This window comes from Plecotus auritus (assembly GCF_963455305.1).
Source record: "Plecotus auritus genome assembly, chromosome: 14".
Lineage (NCBI taxonomy): Eukaryota > Metazoa > Chordata > Mammalia > Chiroptera > Vespertilionidae > Plecotus > Plecotus auritus.
In genome coordinates, this window is record NC_137780.1 from 3,530,966 (window position 1) to 3,553,242 (window position 22,277).

A 22,277-nucleotide genomic window follows, 5' to 3' on the forward strand; every position below is an offset into this window, starting at 1 on the left:
GGACACCATCACCTGGCAACCAGCACTGGAGGGCCGTCATCACCTGACAACCAGCACTGGAGGGCCACCATCACCTGACAACCAGCACTGGAGGGACACCATCACCTGGCAACCAGCACTGGAGGGCCACCATCTCCTGGCAACCAGCACTGGAGGGCCACCATCTCCTGGCAACCAGCACTGGAGAGACACCATCACCTGGCAACCAGCACTGGAGGGCCACTATCACCTGGCAACCAGCACTGGAGGGACACCATCTCCTGGCAACCAGCACTGGAGGGCCATGGTACAGAGGACCCCGACATCACACCGTCTCCACCACCTGTCACCTGTGTAACCTCAAGTGTCTCAATGTCCCATCAGCAAACTGGCCCTAAGCGTCCGCACCCTGGAGGGGTTTTGCAGGAGATTAAATTATACAAGTGAAACCTCTGGAAGGGGCGGCATGCACACAGCAAACACGCACAAAATATGGGTTGTTATTGTCATTATTATTATGGCCCCTTCAACTTTCATATATGAAAACTATCTTACCGCCCGGCCGGCGTGGCTCAGTGGTTGAGTGTCCACCTATGAACCAGGAGGTCATGGTTCGATCCCCGGTCAGGGCACAGGCCCGGGTTGTGAGCTCCATCCCCAGCGTGGGGCGTGCAGGAGGCAGCCGATCCATGATTCTCTCTCATCGTTGATGTTTCTCTCTCTCTCCCTCTCCCTTCCTCTCTGCAATCAATAAAATATATTTTGAAAATCTTACTACTATCTCTCCAAATCAGTACCTTGGTTGAGAGATTTTAGACACACCACGTTGAAAACATTCTTGGCAAAAGGAACGAGGAGAGTTTCCGTGGTACCAAGAGCGACGTGGGAAACTAAACAGGCACCCGCCGGGAACTCATCAACACTCATTTTGGTTGGGGGACGTGGGAAGGGAGCCGCGTCAGCAGCAGCTTAAACACCAAATGAGTGCAAACGAGCCCGTAGTTCCAGTTCATGCCCTCTCCTCACTGGCAGGGTGGGGGAGCGTGCCAAGGCTGAGAGAAACCATCCTGACCCACGTGGAATTCAGAAGCCACAGGGGAAGCCAAGATGGAGTGAGCCTTGCAAATCGCTGAGAAGCAAAGGCCTTTGTTTGAGTAGAAACTCATCTTAAGGAGCAGAGATCAGAAGCCTCTCTCATTCCATGCACTTCCAGGCTTATCATCACATCCCAGCCACTGGGAATAAATGTTGTCTGAGAGCTCTCTTTCAGGACTTGAAAGCAGCCTGTCATGATACGTTCAAGTCAGGAGAAAGGATATGGGTCAAGTTCATGTCTATTGCACCTTCTGGGGGGAAGTCCATGGAACAAACAGCCATGAATTGCTATTCAATTTATCTGACAATATTTCTCTCCTTCCTAAGTAGAATATAAAACACTTTCTGGGTATGGAGCTTATGCCCTCCTACCTAGAGGAGGTCACGATAGGTGAGGAGGAAAGACATCAACCAATAATTACACCTCAAACTTTTTAAACAGGGGGCCAGTTCACTGTCCCTCAGACCGTTGGAGGGCCGGACTAGAGTTTAAAAAAAAAAACTATGAAAAAATTCCTATGCGCACTGCGGGCCCGGGACGCGTCGGCTGCTAAGCAGGACAGACAGTGGCACCCGGCGGGCCAGATCAATGTCCTCGGCGGGCCACATGTGGCCCGCGGGCCGTAGTTTGAGGACCCCTGAATTACAGCGTGAATGCAAAGGAGAGCTCGTGCAAGCGGGAGACACGGGGAAGGGAATTGGCAGGTGGCAACCCATCCTCAAAGCAGAGTGACCCACACATGGACCACATCCTGACAGCATCCCCTGGCTTTCAAGTTGCTTCATCTGCTTTGAACTGGGATGTGTGCATTTTGATGGGAAGCATCTTCGGTTAAGACGCCCGACCAAATGCACGCATCCAGTCCTGCTCTTTCCTGAAACTCCACCAGAGCCACACGGTGGAGAGATTTTTTGCAGAGCGGAAGTCACAGGACTAAAAGAGAGAAGAGGTGATGGCAGCCACAAAGGATGGCAGCTGGTTGGGCCTGGTTCAGCTGCCCTAAAATGACGAATCCGCTGCCATCGGTGGGAACACCCAGAACCAACCCAGAAGGCAAGGACTGGCAGCGCTGGTAGGGGGTGCGATGGGGGTGCCAGCAGTCAGTTACGCTCCCCAACTCTGGTTTCTTTTCTTGAGAAATTAAAACAAAGTCTCTTGGCCGAAACCGGTTTGGCTCAGTGGATAGAGCGTCAGCCTGCAGACTGAAGGGTCCCAGGTTCGATTCCGGTCAAGGGCATGTACCTTGGTTGCGGGCACATCCCCAGTGGGGAGTGTGTGGGAGGCAGCTGATCGATGTTTCTCTCTCATCGATGTTTCTAACTCTCTATCCCTCTCCTTTCCTCTCTGTAAGAAATCAATAAAATATATTTAAAAAAAAACAAAGTCTCTGGACAAAGGAGCATCAAGCCCCGTTGTGGGCCAGAGCACGGCAATGAAAACATGGGGACCACCTGGCTGGCGGGGCTCAGTGGCTGAGCGTCCACCTATGAACCAAGAGGTCACAGTTCCTTCCTAATCAGGGCACAGGCCCGGTTGTGGGCTCAGTCCCCAGGGTGGGGCGTGCAGGAGGCAGCCGATCCATGATTCTCTCTCATCATGGATGTTCTTATCTCTCTCTCTCCCTCTCCCTTCTTCTCTGAAGTCAATAAAAATATATACTAAAAAAAAACAACAACATGGGGACCCCCTGCGGACTGCATGTTGACCAGAGAACCTCCACCCCCAGCCAGCCCTCTTCCCCAACCTGGGGGCCAGCACATGGCCAGACAGACCTCTACTACCCTAGGCCAGAAGCCAGGAAATCGAGTCACCCAGGAGGCAAGAACCAAAGATAAAGATTTGGGGGGCTGCCCAACAAATAATGAACCCAGATAATGCTCCACGAAACTCCAAGTCAAAGGGCTGGACGAGGGGACTCCTGGTTTCTCATCAGCTTCTGCCTCTCCCACGTCTGGGCCAGGACAGCCAAGGACCAAGCCTTCTGCGCAAAGGCTCTGACACAGAGACCAACAATCCGAACAGCACCAACGAAAAACAGCAAAACTCCTCTATCTCCTCCACCGGATTTCCATCGCCCGCTGTCCTCAAACACCAGGATTCTACCGATTTTGTACTTGGGCTATAGAAAGCAAGGCTTTCACGTGGGAAACAAAATAAATCTCACCCCGAGTCCGCCCCTGGTACATCTCAAGCGCGCTTGCTTATACAAGGGTAATGACATCCGTTACTGGTTAAGTCGCAGGCTTCGTACACCTACGGGCCTTGTTTATAAGAGCTGTACGAGTTAACATCGTAAGAGAACAAATGCATTTTGGTCGAGTCAGTCCGTCGCCTCCTTGTCTACGCAGGGGGAGGGAGAAATGGAGACAAAGACTGGGATCCTTTCGGAATAAAATCTTTCAACGCAAACACCACTGCCCTGGTAGACTGTTTAACCTACCGATATTGTATTTCATTTCTGGTTTCGGAGAGCTTTGTTGATGTGACCAAACTGGTACAACTCAGGGCTTATCTCAACTGTTTAGATAAGGGTTACTTGACTTTGGCAGGTGACAAAATCTAGGGTGTGGAACAAAGGGGGCAGCGGGGAAGGCTGGCATAGCCCCAGGGAGTGTTTATTTTAAGCCGAGTGTGTAGATGGGCGAATAGCTTCAAACAACGCACTGTGCTTTGTATAAAATGTCCTGCGTGTGTTCCATAAACCAGCCCTGCAGAATGTCCTTCATTGGACATCGGGGGCTTCACCTTCTTGCTTAGGTAAACATTTATGCTCTTGTAAAACAGAGCTCAGCGAGTCTCCCTAGAACGAGGGCCCCAGCTCGGGGGGGGGGGGCGGGGGGGGTCCCATCTGCCACTGTTTTCTAGCACATGTTCTAGGAGGGCAACCGTGTTCAGGGTTCCTACTCATGAAAGCATGTCTGGGGCTGCGTCAGTACAGAATCTGCAAATGTCTGATGCCAAAATGACTCGCATCCAGATAATAATCCGACTTTTGGGGGGGAGTAATTCTATACAGACATGTCTGACTTGGAAAGAAACCCAACACAGAAAGCTTGACTTTACAAACACGATGATTATAATTATGGTTGTGTGTGTGTTTTGTTTTTTTTAAATTCCCTTTTGAAAGTACTTCATCTAAATGAGCACTTAAATAGCTTCCTTAGCATGTTAGACCTTAGCATTTACATATCGGCGATCATGCTAAAGCAGGGGAAGGAGATGAGCAGGTCAGTCCCTGAAAGTTAAAAATGCATCAAAAAATAAAGAAAACAGTCCGGCCGGCGTTGCTCAGTGGTTGAGCATCAATCTATGAACCAGGAGGCTGTGGTTCGATTCCCGGTCAGGGCACATGCCCGGGTTGCAAGTTTGATCCCCAATGTGGGGCGTGCAGGAAGCAGCTGATCCATGATTCTCTCTCATCACTGATGTTTCTCTCTCTCCCTCCTTTCCTCTCTGAAATCAATAAAAATATATTTTAAAAAAATATAAAAATAAAGAAAGAAAACATCGTGGTGAACTGGTAACGCATGGCTAAGAAGATCAGCGCTCACACGCCGAAGCTGGACCCGTTGTGGTTAATCCTTTCGTCGTGTTACAGAGATGACTAACGGCCCCTGCCTCAGGACTGCCCCTGTACATAAAATAATTATTTTCCAAAATACTTCCACATCTGACAAAGCTAACGAGCAGCCGTGATAATCATCATGATCCCCTTGGAATAATTCTGTGGTTTACTTAACGCAACATGTGGCTAATCTGTGCAGGAGATGCAATGCGCTGTTTTATGCGCGTAAGTCAGACTTCGTCATGTGTTCGGTTAGCGAAGGCTTTTCCTTCTTCTCTTGTGATGCAGATGTGCATGCAAAGATTAGTTCAATGTTTCATCGTCCAGAGGGATGGAGGGGCAATTCAATACAGGGAGGAGGTGCAAACATTAGGGTTTCTCTGATGTCGTTTTAAGAAATATATTTGTATTGATTTCAGAGAGGAAGGGAGAGGGAGAGGGAGATAGAAACATCAGTGATGAGAGAGAATCACTGATCGGCTGCCACCTGCACAGCCCACACTGGGGATGGAGCCCACAACCTGGGCATGTGCCCTGATCTGAAGTCGAACCGTGACCTCCTGGTTCACTGGTCGAGGCTCAGCCACTGAGCCACGCTGGCCGGGCATAAATGTTTCTTAAATATACCATCCAAAGAACTGAACTGAAACTCAGGGACTTTCTCCATAGCCCAGCCTTGGGCAAACTACGGCCCGCGGGCCGGATCCGGCTGTTCTATCCGGTTCTCTTGCTCTCCCCTCCGCTCCTTTACTTTGAATTTATACTAGTTCACACAAACACTCCATCCATGCTTTCGTTCCGGCCCTCCGGTCCAGTTTAAGAACCCATTGTGGCCCTCGAGTCAAAAAGTTTGCCCACCCCTGCCATAGCCCCATATCTATTGCCTCAACTGTGCAAAAGCCTCCCTCCAACATCACCAAGTTTGGCAGCTGTGTTAGTCTTAGCTGCTCCTGTACATAAAAAATCCCATGAAAAATTCGACCATTAAAAAATAATACAGTCCTAGTCGGTTTGGTCCAGTGGATGGAGCATTGGCCTGTGGACTGAAAGGTCAAGAGTTTGCTTCTGGTCAAGGGCACGTACCTCGGTTGCAGGCTCCATACCGGGCCCCAGGTTGGGCAGGTGCGGGAGGCAAACCAATCGATGTGTCTCTCTCACATCAATGTTTCTCTCCCTCTCTATTTCTCCCCCTCCCTTCCACTCTCTCTAAAAATCAATGGGCCCTAACTGGTTTGGCTCAGTGGATAGAGCGTCGGCCTGCGGCCTGAAGGGTCCCGGGTTCGATTCCGGTCAAGGGCATGGACCTTGGTTGCGGGCACATCCCTGGTAGGAGGTGTGCAGGAGGCAGCTGATGGATGTTTCTCTCTCATCGATGTTTCCAACTCTCTCTTTCCCTTCTTCTCTGTAAAAAAATCAATAAAATATATTTTTTAAAAAATAAGAATCAATGGAAAAATAAAAGTTATTTTAAAAATAAATAAATAAATAAAAAGAAATACCTTATTCAGTGTCAGCCCAACATGAAAAGAGCTGATCCAGGTGCAGGCCATCAAAATACCTGGGGAAAGAGTAGCCACAGCTACCCCCAATGGTCCGATCGTTCAGAAAGGGTATTTATCGATTTTTAAAGAAGTATTCTTCTCCTTTACACTCATAGCTAGAAACTGGTTTAAATGTCAGGCAAACAACGTCAAAGCAATACATCCAAGCATCTGCCCATGTCTGTACTTAAGATTCTACTCATGTGTGTCCCCAGGATTCATTTCGCCAACCAAGCCAATCTCCTCCGCACCGCGCCCGTCACATGCCACTCAGCGCCAACAGGGATGAGCGTGGAACGAGGCTAAGAGCGGTCTCCTCCCACAGCGCAGAGACCACGATGAAGAGAGCACGCAGTGATGGGAGACTCCGGCCTTGCAAGTCTCCAACACAAACTGCTCTCCTTGCAGATGAAGCGTAGTCCCAAGAGGTAGCCAGACTCCACTTCTAAGATCTGCTCCTATAGCCAAGCCTTCCACGCTAATGACTCTCACAGGACACTTGACCATGCAAGGATCATAACAAGTCAATTCAACGCGAAGCTTTTCTAGAGTTTTAACGGGGAAGAAGAGAAAGAGGGAAACTAACTCCTTCGAACAGTAATACTCCATTTGCCTTGTTTTAGAGACACCAGTGCTGTAGGGAAAGCACAGCCTTGGAGAAGTGGCTCGTCTGAATGCAAAGAACAGGACGGGTTGCTTAAGGGGCCGGGTGCACGTCTGGTCTGTTCCACTAAAGAGCTACATGACCTTGACAAAGACAACTGACCACCAAAAAGAGGTCTTCGTGTGCTCTTCTGTAAGATGACATTGGAGGTGTGGCTACTTCCACGTCCAGAATCCATGCCACGGATGCTTCTGTGGGTTTCTCTCTGGGCGCATATCCTGACAGAAGTCAAGTTTAGTCTATTCTGGAGGCTACAGGTGATTCACGCATGTCAGCCACTGTTCCAGACAACACGCTGAGGCAGAACAAGGCGTTATCCCTTGAATGCACACTGTTTGCTTCTTTAAGTTTTTTTTTTTTTTTTAGTATATTTTATTGCTTTTTTACAGAGAGGCAGGGAGAGGGATAGAGAGTTAGAAACATTGATGAGAGAGAAACATCGATCAGCTGCCTCCTGCACACCTCCCACTGGGGATGTGCCCGCCACCAAGGTACATGCCCTTGACCGGAATTGAACCCGGGACCCTTCAGTCTGCAGGCCGACGCTCTATCCACTGAGCCAAACCAGTTAGGGCTGCTTCTTCAAGCTTTTAAGGCAACCATTTTTTTTTATTTTTTTTTTTAGAAAACCGTGTGCAGGATTTCAAAGCGACCTGAGCAATCACGTTATATCCTAATGGGATAAAGTTTATGCATAATTCAGCGTGACCCTTAAACTACTGACATCCATGCTATGTTATTGTTAGTGTTGCATGTTAAGCTAGCAAATTTTTCAATGAACTCTCGCTGGCTTTACCACAGACACAGATGTTAGGCGGGTGCCTTTGTTCATAAGGTTCTCATTATTAACTCAACCCGGTTGAATATTTGACTGAAGGAAAGGACCGTGTCATTATTTTCAGATTTCCTTCTATGACTTAACTGGCCTCCATCTGCCAGCTTTCGAAACGCCAAGTACTTCTTGGCGCCAGTCTTGGCGTCCCGCTCTCTGACTACTACCCCCAATGCTTCGTCTTGAGGAAGTCTCTTCGCCATCAAAACAGTTTAATAAAACCGAAATCGTGATTAAGAGTTACTCATCAATCGACGAGGCATGCCAAGCTTGTGCTATTTATGAATTATTCCACACAATAGTGGAAGCCAAACAAATAGAATCCACATTCACAAAAGGGTAGGCTACGAAGCCAGTTCAACATTTCCATGATTTATAAGGTCTGTGTTGTACTGGAAACCACATTTCTTTAATAGGTAAACTGGCATTCCATTGAACAATCCAATCTGCTTTAAATCTAGTCTAAGGCTCTGGGCAGCTTAAGGGACATTCTGAATATAAATTTAATTCCTCTAATTCACCTTCGGGCAGTATCTCTCAGCACCGATGTGATCGGAGGATAAGGCATAGGAATACCTGTGCATTGGAGGGTAGAATTCAATTATGAAAATATTGGCACTACAGTCACTTTGAAAATGTGAAAAATCGCCCTGATTCCAAATGTAAATAATGTTGTAGAAGCCTGGGTAAAGACATAAATGAAAACAACAACATAAAAGAAATAACAAGCGGTCCCGATATTACTGTTTCCATGTGTCTCGACCACGAACAATAATGTAAGTAGGCAAGAATCCTTTGAAACTACCTTTGATGGTTATTAGGAAAGCTCATTCACTCTATGTGCAGAAGATCCCAGGGGTGGACCCCTAAGTCGTCCCCAATAACTGAAAGGAGAGAGACCAGTTTTCCACCCTAAATGTTACACATCATAATCTGCCTCGGTCATTCTGTGAGCATCTCATGGTCTTGGAACAGGAGGACCAGACGCACACACCCCATCGCCCGTCCAGTGTTTTTAGACATCGGAGACAAATGATCAGTTTTGAGTTTTCATTTCATCACAATCCAGTGTTCTGGGCAACATCTCTAAACATCAGAACAGTCCTAAAACAGCAACTATCAAAACAAGCTTCCTTGTAGGCAGCCAATCAATGATCCTCTCTCATCATGGATGTTTCCATCTCTCCCTCTCCCTTCCTCTCTGAAATCAATAAAAAATATATATTTTTTTTAAAAAAGCTTCCTTGTAATTCTTACAGTGGTTGAAATGGATCTATCGGAAAATTCTAGATTTACTTCCTCTTCTGTAGGTTACTTCATCCAATACGTGAGACTCGAGTCTCAACCTATTTTTCTTCTCCAGGTATTTTCAATGGCTGAGACACGCCCCACCACCCCCACCTCTCACCACTGCTTATCAGTCACTCTTTGACATGGCATCTAGAAGTAACACCTCAGATATAATCTAATTAGTTAAAGAGCACAGTGGAGCTAGTACTTCTAATGAATTAAAATTTAAATATTTATTGCCCGGCCAGTGTGGCTCAGTAGTTGAGCGTTGACCTATGAACCAGGAGGTCAAGGTTCCATTCCCCATCAGGGCACATGCCCGGATTGCAAGCTCGATCCCCACCGGGGGGGTGTGCAGGAGGCAGCCGGTCCATGATTCTCTCTCATCACTGATGTTTCTATCTCTCTCTCCCTCTCCCTTCCTCTCTGAAATCAATACAAATATATTAAAAATAAATAAATAAATGCATATGTATTAATGCAGACTAAACATGTCTCATGAGAATCATGAGACAGAAACAACAGAAAAGTCACATGAATAGTGAATGTGCCAGCAACAAGCATGAGAGAAAGTCTGGGAGCACTCAGCGGAAACATATGAACCTCAATATACACGGCAACTCTAAGTCTGAAATAATTTTACCAGCAAACATCGTGCTCTTCAGCCCCCATAGTAGTATTCAAAAGCTGAATTTTTACTTTTACACTTACCATGTTGTATGTCTTTCATATCCAAGTGAAGGCTAGACATTAATATTCCAACCGCTTGCGATCTTTTGTTGCTTAATAACTTGACAACCTGCTCAAGAAAGAAAAGGGGGAAATGTCCATTTGAACGCCAACGACATGCTTAGTAACATGTTATTTCATCCTAAATGGAGAACAAATCAAGTCATTATATAAAGCCTTCAAACATGGCTTGAAAAGAGCTTTGGGGTTTTCTATTATAAAACTTCAAAATCCACCATTTCTACACACCACCGCTTCCCGAGTGTTCTCATTGCCCTGAACGGCAGGCTCTTTACCCATCTTTTAAGAGCCGGGTATGTCAACAAGTAAGATTGGTAATAGTTTCGCCAATCAGTTGGGTCTCTGTAAAATAACAACGTCAACGTTTGCTAATTTGCAGCCTGAGATTTAAAAAGTGGTCCTTAATCGACCCAGAGTCATAGAAGCAAGAACAGACTGTTGAACCTCAGAGGAAAGGAAGGGGAGGGTGGGTGGGAACAGATCAGCCAATGAACTTGTGTGCACATATGCATCAGCCATGGACACAGACAATGGGGTGGTGAGGGCCTGGGCGGGGGGAGGACGGGAATGGGCTGGAAGAGGTAAATGGGGGGAAGGAGGAATGAAGTAACACTTTCAATGATAAAGATTAAATTGAAAAACCGAGATGATCTCAGAACCCTCAGCTGAAAAAAACGGAAAATGCAGAATTAACAAATTTGAAATCTACAAAATTAGAACATATAACCAAGAAAAAAAAAGTCTATTTTCAATGACCTACATTCACATCAGAGTCAGCTAATCCTCTTAACAAAGCATTTACCATAGACTCCCCCGAGAGGCAGGACTGTGTAGGGATTATGAACAGGAACCCTGTAAAATAAAGCAGTACTTCTCAAACTTTAATAGGCACTTAAGTCATTCATCTGGGATCTTTTCTGAATGCCGGTTCTGATTCCTAGGCCCGCATGGGGGCTTCTGGAAAACCTACTCCAACGTCCTAAAGCCTCAGTTTTCTCATCTAAAAAAAAATGACAGCATCAACTTCAAAGTCTTAGTGGCTATTCAGAAGGATAATGCAATTGACACTCTTAGGAACAGACCTAGCGAATAGTGTCTTCATTGCAATAATCTATATATATAAAAGCCCAAGCAACCGTTCGACTGTTCGACCAGTAGTTATGAAACGCACTGACCACCAGAGGGCAGAGGCTCGACACACAGGCATGGAAACATGGAACAGACTGATGAAATCTCAGAGGGAAGGAGGGAGGGGGGAGGGCAGGAAGAGATTAACCAAAGATCTTATATGCTTACTAGAGGCCAGTGCAGGGATTCATGCACGGGTGGGGTCCCTCAGCCTGGCCTTCGGGGATGGGGCTGAAACTGGCAGTCTGACATCCCCCAAGGGGTCCCAGATGCAAGAGGGTGCAGGCCAGGCTGAGGGACCCCACTGGTGCACGAACCTGTGCACTGGGCCTCTGGTAATAGCTATAAAAGACACTTAGGAAAGCATTGTAAATGTTTGCTCAAGAATGAAATACCTGTCAACTTTTCATTACTGAGTTTAATCCTACAAGATAATTAATTCTTTTTCCTTCCTCTCACGTAATTTCCTAAGAGATTACGACCATTATCGGTTCAAAGTCCTTTTCCAGTAGTTGCAAACAACTTTTCATTATCTCCCCTGGCATCCTACATGGCCAATCACACATCTGCTTTGAACAGGTGCAATATTAGGCCCTGGAAGAAAATAAAATCATACCTACGATACCCAATAAACAAATAACGTGGAATTTCCTGCAGTTTCTTACATGATCTGGTAGAACCATGCACTAAAGAAAGACACTGAGGAACCTTCTCCTGGTCTAAATGCAGAACCACACCAAGGGTTCTGTTTCCTAATCCCCACCCCGTCATGAAGCGCACACTGCTCTCCTCCGGAGGGGCTTGGCACACACACACACACACATCCTTGCTGGAAACTGAATCTTAGATTAGAGGGGTCAGTGGCCAGATCCAAGGAGTAGGGTAAGATAAGAAGCGTCAGCTGGAGAGATTAGGGAACGGTGAATTCCGAAGCAGAAGGACAGGATGTAAAAATTGCTGTTTCTCACCCAGATATTCGAGCACAGGGCAGTATATCCAGTGGCATACAATGCAATCGAGGAGCAACAGATGCAAAGAGCAGCCAAGAGCACGCTAATGAGAAACAACGGGAGAACACGAGCAAATATGAAATAGTAGACCCAAACTAAACAAGAGGTTTACGAAGGGAAGGGGATGCAGACAGGGGAGAATTCCCAGGCTCCGAACTGCCAAGGATTTGACCTGCGTGGAGCTAAGAGACCTGTAGTTCAGCCCGTGTCTTTGCCTAACTGAGCAGCTAGGTCACGTTCGACAAGTTCTTTAACGAATAGATCTCAATTCCCCTATGTGTAGAACATACTTAATAGTGACATTCCCATAACTTGAAACGACAGAACAGGTACTGAGAAAAGTTTTTGAAGTATAAAACATCTTGCAAATGCAAGGTGTTGGGGTTAGCGATCCAATGACTAGCAGTTATATTTTACTAGAGGCCTGACGCATGAAATCCGTGCAAGGGACTCAGCCCTCGCAGCCCTGGCTTCGTCCAGAAGGTCGTTCAGCTGTCTGGTCTCATCAGCATATTATGCTTTTATTATTACAGATGATTATATATAAGGCTATAAAAGCACCTGAGCTTATTCCAACAAGAGGAAGACAAGCAATGATAGAAAGTGATAAGGAATAAACCAAATGAAGTTTGGCAAAACCTAGAATGAAGGGAGAACCACCCACACCATGATTAATCCCCGTCGTGTAGCAGATGTACAGAGCGCTGGTTCTCTAAGAGCTCTTTAGACACACATACCTGTGGGTCATCCCCCAACTTTGATTTGGACTCACATCGTTTTCCTTTGGAAAGATACGGTCATCTCTAGATTTTTTTTTTTTTTGATCCAATGAGAATCGGGAACCAAGAGCTTTCTTGGTACTGCCTGATACCGGTTCATGCAAACAGCAAACATCTTAAATCCGCACGAGTCTACACTCCCAAGGAAAGAATGCTTGTATGAGATTTTGCAGAGCCAGCGGTTATCAGCGTTTGGGTGGGTTTTTAAGTCCACCCACAGAAGAACAGAGGACTGCAGCCTTATTTACACTACCACCTTCTCCTCTTCCAATTAGCGGTAAGCCTCAGGGCAGGGTGGCCGGCTCACAGGCACCCAACCGCATTCCACAGCCCTGCAGACCAGAGAAGACATTGACACTGACCATACCCAGGAGGGATATCTCCAGACTATCTGGTTGGCACCAGACAAGGCTGTCTACTTGGGCAGCCTTCGCACAATCTGGGACACAAAACAGGTAGTTGGTTGATTGGGGAGATAGCTGACACCCCCCCTGATTAAGAAGCTAGAAGTCAATAATGATTTGACCTGTGTGGAGGTAAGAACTCTGTATTTCAGCCCAGGTCTTTGCCTAAATTAGCAGCTATGTAACTTTTAGACAAGTTCCTTAATGGCTCTCAATTCCCCTATCTGTAGAATATTCCTCCGTAGTTGGTATGCAGGAGGCAGCCAATCAATGGTCCTCTCTCATCATGGATGTTCTATCTCCCTCTCCTTTCCTCTCTGAAATCAATGACAATATATTTAAAAATAAGAGCCAAGCCACCAGCTTGTTCTAAATAAATTCAAGTTGAATAGAGTAATGAAACAGCCTCTTAGCGTGGTGTATGTAATGTCCTCAAATCACATCTGCCAAAATATTAACTAGCTCGTATTCACCGACAGAGAAGAAAGCCAGGCTATGAATGGGAAATGGCGGAAAGCCATGACAACATGGGGTGGGCTGGGATTTCCACTCGCCTCTGCCTGACTCCAAAGCTCACCTGTTCCCCCGCTCTAGGCCCCGTTGGCCACACTCCCCCTACACACACACACCTGGAGCAGCATCCTTGACATAACAGAGCACCCAATACACCAGAAGAACCCACTGACAGAGAAACACGAAATAATATTGGGCCTAAGCGACCATCCAACCATTTGACCAGTAGCTATGACACGCACTGACCACCAGGGGGCAGATGCTCAACGCCCAGGCATGGAAACATGGAACAGACTGATGAATCTCAGAGAGAGGGAAGGGGGGAAGGGGGAGGGCAGGAAGAGATTAACCAAAGATCGTATATGCATACTAGAGGCCCGGTGCACGGATTTGTGCACCAGTGGGGTCCCTCAGCCTGGCCTTCAGGGATGGGGCCGAAACTGGCAGTCCGACATCCCCCGAGGGGTCCTGGATTGCGAGAGGGCGCAGGCCAGGCCGAGGGACCCCACCAGTGCACAAATCCATGCACCGGGCCTCTAGTTTTCCTTTAAAGGGATAAGTGTAAAAGAATTAGAAATGCAATTCCTTACTGATATCAACTTCTCCTTTCTTAGCTTACACTGAAGCAGTCAGGAGGATCCTGACTAACAAAACAAACCCGATAAAAAGTATAGCGCGATCATAAATAAGCTGAGGAGGGGAAAAAAAATGACATTAGGTTATATTTTCCTAAAAAATTTATTCTAACAGGTTGCACTTCCAAATTTCATGTTTTATTTTCTTAAATATTACAGAAACATGGAATAAAAAGTTGAACATAAATACCACTACGCTCTTAAAATAAAAGGTTTTTCTAATTAAAACGAACTATCATAACTAACCATCTCTTTCCACTCCGTGAGCACAGAGAAAACACACGGAGATGTTGAAACTCCTGGAATTTAAAACAATACACAACCTTCTTTTTTTAAAAAAAAATATATATATTTTATTGATTTTTTACAGAGAGGAAGAGAGAGGGATAGAAAGTCAGAAACATCGATGAGAGAGAGACATCCATCAGCTGCCTCCTGCACGCCCCCTACTGGGGATGTGCCCGCAACCCAGGTACATGCCCTTGACCGGAATCGAACCTGGGACCCTTCAGTCCGCAGGCCGATGCTCTATCCACTGAGCCAAACCGGTTAGGGCCACAACCTTCTTTTTCATACTCCTTGGACACAGCCTTTTGCCAGTTTGGTCATGCAGAAGACATATATGCAAGATATAGTTTGGCCCTTCATCATTTCAAACATCTTGCCAATCAAAAAAAAACCATGTGTCACCCACCCAATAGTGTGCACATTCACTGAGTTGCATTTTTCTCTTCGGAATTCCTGCTGAAAATCTGGTTTTAGATTATCTGCACTACCTCCACCATTAACGGTACGTTCGTAGCTGGGAACCCACCGGCTACGATTAGAAGTAAAGTATTGGAAACCCACTCAATTGTGAGTACAACATCTACGTTTCATGATATTGCTAAAATTGTTTAGATATCAAAGGGGTCTACAGAATATGGACATCAGCATATTTTGACGAGTGATGTCAACTGTCACAAATAAAAGATACGATACAGATAAAATGATAGGGTTGCTGACAGCCCCCAATGAATAAGACTCTTACTGAGACCATTTTTACATGCATTCTTGGTATTTTATGACAAGTATCTTTTGCTAATCACTCCCCCAAAATACAACAAAAACTAATGCTGGAGTGCCTTTTACTATCCACATTTTTTAGCGGAAGTGCCTTGTTCAAGGTCACACACTCATCGAGTTCACAGTCTGAGCCACAACCCTGCTCCACCCCTAACCTTCAGTACGAAGAGCGTCCTTCTGCCAAGGACGTTCACACACGGGGCCTCGTCTCCCCGACTACTCCTCAATATTCCGTGCGATCAGACACAGCTCAAGGCAGATAAAACACCAAGAGAACACTTTTATCTTTCAAAGTGCTAGCAACCTGAGATTGAAGCCCTTGTCAGAATGGTCTGCCCTCCGAGTTACGCATTTCGGGGGAAAATAAGAAAAATAAACAAAACCCAAAATAGTTCCCTTCCTCTGCAGTTACAGTACAACAAGATGCCAGTGATTCATTTCAATTTTTAAAAAGGCCAGTGTTATAAGGAAGAAATGGAATATTCAGGAAATGAAGGACCACCTAGCATCCGTTTACTTGAATGGAAACTGCATAATAAACGGTGAGTTGTTCAGTGAATGGTTATCCCGTTTGTGACCTATTCAGGCACCTGCTTTCCCTCCTGCCCTTTAACCAATAGCACGATGTGACTTTTCTGGCTCTTCTATAGACACAAGCTTGACTCCTGGCTCTAGCCACTGTACCGCACGGTGCTTTTAGCACTGCGAAGAGATACAAGGGTGCAAATTGCATTCGATCCTACCCATCGGAGGAACACAATTCCAGCTTTCTTGCCAGTCTCCGATCTATTTCTGGAAATGACATATTGACTAAGCAACTGGTGCATTTCCCAAAGACCTCCTAGAGTTTGGAAGTAAAAGAGAAATAAACATTGACTTGTCAGTGATCTAATTTATGATGCTCGTTTTTTAGAGAATAAAAGCTTCAATATGTGATTTTTTAAGTCTTTAAAGACAAATGGCGTTCTTTGTGGTGGCACCATTTTCAAGGATTGTCTGCCTAGCATTTTCCTTTCTTCAACAATTCCATTTAAAGGGACAGACACTGTGCCAAATGTGTACCTTCTGGCACATTCTCATCCAAGAACAGTCAAATCATTCATTGCTCATATCCCTGAAAATATCTTCCACTCGATGGACCCAAAGTATCAAGTGAGTGCTTGGCTTTTCAATAATAGTTTTTCTAAAGTGGTTATTGTTTAAAACAAATATTTAATTACAACTGTAACGAAGCGAAGAAAACTCAAGCAAATAGTTTAATTTTTGCGTATGTATATACGCTTGTAATCATCACTCAGATCCTTCAACAAAACATGACTAGCATTCCTGAAGACTCCATTCATACCTCTCTCCTATCAATACTTCCCCCCAAAGTCCCATTCTGACTTCTATTGACACGGTTTCCTGTTGTCTGATCTTGAACATCAGATAAATGGACACATACTGTTTGTATTGGGCTTTGTCTATGAAATCCACCAATATGGCTGAGTAAAATGGTAGATGATTATTTTTCAATGTTGTATATTATTCCCGTGTCATTATACCACAATTTATTCTTCCATTTTAATCATGATGAATGTCTGGAATGTCTTCAGTTTAGAAGTATTACAACTAGTGCTACTCTAAGCATTCTCACACATGTAATTTTATGGACATAGGAACTCATTTCTCTTGGATATACACTGAGTGGCCAGATTATTATGATCTCTGAATGCATAATAATCTGGCCACTCAGTGTGTGTGTGTGTGTGTGTGTGTGTGTGTGTGTGTGTGTGTGTATATATATATATATATATATATATATATATATATATATATATATTTGAGGCCCAGTGCAAGAATTCGTGCATGGGTGGGGTCCGGCCAGCCTGGCCAGGGGGAGGGGACATGGGTGGTTGGCCGGCCTGCCTGCTGGTCGAACTCCTGGTCGAGGGGACAATTTGCATATTAGTCTATTATTATATAGGATGTACACTGAGTGGCCAGATGATTATGAGCTCTGAATGCATAGTCATCTGGCCACTCCGTGTATACACATCAGAGTAAAACGAATGGAACTTTGAAACTTCGGTAATAACTCATGAAATGAACAGATAAAACTTGATGCTTTTCCGTAAGTTTCTTAGAGACGTGCCAGCATCGTTGTGATAAAATTGCTAAATATCTCAGAACAAAATCACAAGATTAAATGTGTCACCCAGGAGCCTGTACACCAGTCACGTGTTTTAGAAAGCGTTACATATGCCAATGGTGTCCCACACCACATCTACAGAAACACACACGTGTGAGTCCAATAAAACCAACTACATTAGATATTCACCAAGGGAGTTTTAATCCCTTTACCCCGACCACTGGCTGAGAACTTAGAAGCAGTGAGCACAGGGACCCAGTGCTAGTCATGTCAAGTGTCCATAAAAGGTAACTACTGAACACATTTCTAACAGGGAGCTAAACCATGTCGATACTCCAGTCCGCCACATAAAGGTGTGTGATGAAAAGCAATGCTGAATGCTCTGTAAGTATCCAAGCGTCCTTGGGAAGTACTACTGGCAAATGTTCATCTCTGGATTGGATCTCTCCAGCCGCTTCATGCTGTGTCACCCCTAGAATCTGAGGGGCGATGTGTCCCTAGAAGACAAACTAAGATCAGCCCTGACCGGTGTGGCTCAGTGGCTAGAGCGTCGGCCTGCGGACTGAAGGGTCCCAGGTTCGATTCCGGTCAAGGGCATGTACCTTGGTTGCAGGCACATCCCCAGTGGGAGGTGTGCAGGAGGCAGCTGATGGATGTTTCTCTCTCATCGATGTTTCTAACTCTCTATCCCTCTCCCTTCCTTGCTGTAAAAAAATCAATAAAATATTTTTTAAAAAAAAATTAAGTCAGATCGAAATAACAATGAAGCAAACCATCTCTGTGAAAAGATTTATTCAGACATCAAATAAAAGCCATTTCAGAATCAGATGCTACTGGGGATTGAGAAAGTTTGTTTCTCCCAGCTCAGCCTTACTCCCTTCAATGTGGGGCAGCAAGGAAGCTGAGACTCAAGTACCTTCTAGAATTCTCCATGTAGAACTCAACTCTGACCTTTTCTCCAAGCCCAGTCTTACTCTGCAGCCTCCCCCACCTACCTCGCAAAGCTCAGTACTGAAGCTCAGTGCTTCCCACAGAGATTCAACAGATGGACATGGGATCTCTGGTTACCTCGCTGCTTCTATGAAATTCCCTCCTGTCGCTACACCATGGCTCAACGTGAGGGGAGGCCATGTGTCCCAGTTTGTAAGTGATCCCATCCCAACATAAAAGGCCAGCTGGTGCCGAAACCGGTTTGGCTCAGTGGATAGAGCGTCAGCCTGCGGACTGAAGGGTCCCAGGTTCGATTCCGGTCAAGAACATGTACCTTGGTTGCGGGCACATCCCCAGTAGGGGGTGTGCAGGAGGCAGCTGATCGATGTTTCTCTCTCATCGATGTTTCTAGCTCTCTTGTCCCTCTCCCTTCCTCTCTGTAAAATATCAATAAAAAATATATATATATATTTAAAAAAAAAAAAAAAAGGCCAGCTGGAGATCTGAATTGGTCTACTTCTAAAAATCTCAAGAAGGGAAAATGCAGAGCAATAAACAAAATGCATAGTAACAACTCCCAGGGCAGGAAACTGATCACGGGGCAAGACCCGATACATGAAACCCCATGGGCTGTCACGGGGTGGGCTAGGGGCTCCGGCACTGATGTGCATGCACAGCTGAGCCAAGATCAAAGCAGACGACAGTGAAGGGCTCCTGCAAAAATCCCAACGTTGGTGGCAGATCACGTGACTATACCGGTTCATTATCTGCGCAAGAATCATCCGTCAACCAAAACCATCAGCAGTGAAATAAATGCATTACCTCGTACAAAAAAAAAACAAAACCAGCCTTCATGGACACAATCTCATGCCTCTCACGTGATCACTCATGGACAGACTTGCCTCGAGCCCACATCATGAACCCACTTCCTTTATGGCTGTCCCGCAACCAGCACAAGTTAATTCTATTCCAGAACAGTCCCCTAGACAGGAAGGAGAGGGATCGCACACCTAACAGGCATAAATAAACTAAAATATTAAAAAGGAGGGAATATATGAATAATCAGGAGTGACCAATGAATAAGGTACCAGACTTTCGGGGTGGAATTCTTTTTGCCGTCCCAACTTTGATACTGGGGGGAGAGGGGGAGAGGTCAGATGGATCCTTATTCTCGGAGGTTTCAGTTCACGTCAACCATCTGAAGATAGGACAAACTCGAGGCCCACTGATGCAAGGTTATATAGTTAACGAATTCCATAGCTGCCCCCAATGAAATGATGCTTTCATTTATTTCATTTTTTTTAATATGCTTTTATCGATTTCAAAGAGGAAGGGAAAGGGAGAGGGAGACAGAAACATCCATGATGATACAGAATCACTGATCAGCTGCCACCTGCACGCCCCCCCACCCCCTGACCGGGAATCGAGCCCGGAAACCCGGGCATGTGCCCTTGACTGGACTAGACCCCAGGACCCTCAGTCCACAGGCTGACGCTCTATCCACTGAGCCACACCAGCTAGGGCGAAAAGATGCTTTTACAAGGAAAGCTCATGAGTATCATGGCAATTTTAAAAATACTCTGTAACTTCCTCTCAGACAGACACGGCTTGGAAGTCCCTCTATTTAATCATGTAACCATGACATCCAGGCTTTGTTAATGGGGGGCGGGGGGGGGGAAGGGTTAATCCTGGGACAGTAAGGAACCATTCTTGATTTATTGCAATATTCCAGGCTTCCTCTTTTCCTCCCTTTCCAATTTTTGAACCGGGAGCCAAAAAACTAGCAACGGAAGTCGAGGCAGAACGGAGAATGGCTGGAGTCTGTAGGATCGGTTTGATAAACACGGCTAGGGAGTAAGGCCAGGAAGCTAGCCAACAGAAGAAAAGAACCCCGTCTCCGCAGGGGGACCGCAGGGAATACAGGAATTACACTCATCTGGTTCCTCACCATCTCCAGTTAGAACTCATCTGTGGGGCGAGGGACACGCACATGTCCTTTTGGGAACAACAGAAGGTTTTTCTACATCGAAAGCAGAAGGCATGCCATTCCTCTCCAGCAGCACAGGTAGGACACGCGTAACATACGTCGCCAGGGGAGAAGAGAAACACATGTGCAAACTCAGACCGGATCGGGGCTGAAAGAGACACAACTGGCATCCGTCCATGCAAGGCACTCACCCTTCCGAGGCCTCCCCCTCCTGTCTTCTACACGGGGTCCCCTTTCCTGGGCGTTCGCTACACACTGGCTATCTTCTCCCACGGAAGTGCTGCCCCCTGGGGACAATGTGGCCCTCCTCCCCTTTTCCTCCCCTCTTCAGGGGTCATCGGGAAGAAGGGAGGAAGCATGGCGAGGGTAAGGGGGATGGCTGTCATCTGCCTTTTGTTCCTGCCCCCCCCCCCGCCAACTCCCCCCCACACACACACACATCTAGAAAAACCAGCTGACACTGGGTGAAAGGCTAGTCTGGCTGGAATGAATGAAAAGTAATGAACCGATGACCACAACTATCAATGCGTTCAATATCCTTAGTCATTAAAGGACCCAGGACGGGGGGGGGGGGGGGGGGGGGCGGGGGACGCATTCAGACACTGTAGTAATTCTATCCCCACCCACATCTCTTCAGCCATCCGAAAGGTGACTCACCCCAGACTTTAAAGAGACCATGAAATACACAGGCAGGTACCCCAATAGTTGTCAGAAACCCACTTCTGATGGCGGGAATGGCCCACTCGGGTTGTCAGGACTGGGAAGAGATCGATGTACAGGGTTTCAGACCTGCCCCCTGCACTTCCTCGTGTGAAAGTACAGGAAGAGGAGGGATGGCATAGGATAGAATTACCCCTAAGTGATAAGGGATCCCGGATCCTAGTCCAAGATGACTACATGGAGCTTTCTAGAATAAGGAACATCTTTTCAAATGTCAGCGTTCCTGTGAACCTTAGCAAGAGTCTTCATATAAAGACCCTAAGTTAATCCCTTCAAATGACTTCTGCGTCATTAAAAAAAAAAAATCAATAAAATACTCTTAGCAAGAGAGATGGTTCCGCATGCTTTGAGAAGAAAACTTAAAAAGATGATGGGCCCCACCCTAACCAGTTTGGCTCGGTGGACAGAGCGTCGGCCTGCGGACTGAAGGGTCCCAGGTTCCATTCCGGTCAAGGGCATGTACCTTGGTTGCGGGCACATCCCCAGTAGGAGGCGTGCAAGAGGCAGCTGATCAATATTTCTCTCTCATCGATGTTTCTCTCTATCCCTCTCCCTTCCTCTCTGTAAAAAGTCAATAAATTATATTTTTTTAAAAAATGATGGGCCCCTATGCAATCGTTTTCTAATAACTTGAGTTTCTTAAGTTTCCGTGAGAGTTGGGTGAAGGAAAGAAGCATGGGCATCCTTAAACCACTAGAAACTGACAACGATCACATGTTGGTGGAAGCAAACACGGAAAAGATAAAATAAATATAGGCGCAGAGCGGCGAGACCACACAGTCATGACAACAACATGTTCCATGAAGTCCTGGGTGGCCCCGCGGAAAGAAAAACCTATAGGAGACCGTTACGAGCGAGGCGCAGCGTGGTTATTAAAACAGGCAGTGAAATCTGCGAAAGCATACTAGCATGCCGGAGAACGGCAAACATGACTTAGTCAGTTGGACCAAGAAAAAAGGGAGCAAACCAGAAATTAATTACTATTTGGTGTGAGTCATGTGCTGAACACCCATTCTATAAGGCTGCATGCCGCGCTGGCTGCGATACTGAAATGCTCGTTGGACATCAGCGTGGAATCCAGAAAGCAGTGCAGATGACTGAACAAAGCAAAATGTTCAGCACAGTTAAGAGCGCGGGACTCGCTCCTCTGGAAACATGAGAAGCTTAGTGGCCTGGCTAAAAAAAAAAAAAAGGTTTGTAAGTGTATGAAAAAGATGTTTAAAGCAGGCTTTCAACTCCACAGTGCTGTGTGATTTTA

General features: G+C 46.1%; 1 protein-coding gene across 1 annotated transcript in view; it reads right to left on the reverse strand.

The window, feature by feature from the left end:
* The window catches only part of FMN2 (formin 2), a 160,054-nt gene that overhangs the window by 92,745 nt on the left and 45,032 nt on the right, over nucleotides 1-22,277 (reverse strand). The window contains 1 exon segment of the mRNA XM_080650940.1: nucleotides 9,679-9,766. Within this exon segment, the coding sequence (XP_080507066.1) occupies nucleotides 9,679-9,766 (88 nt within the window).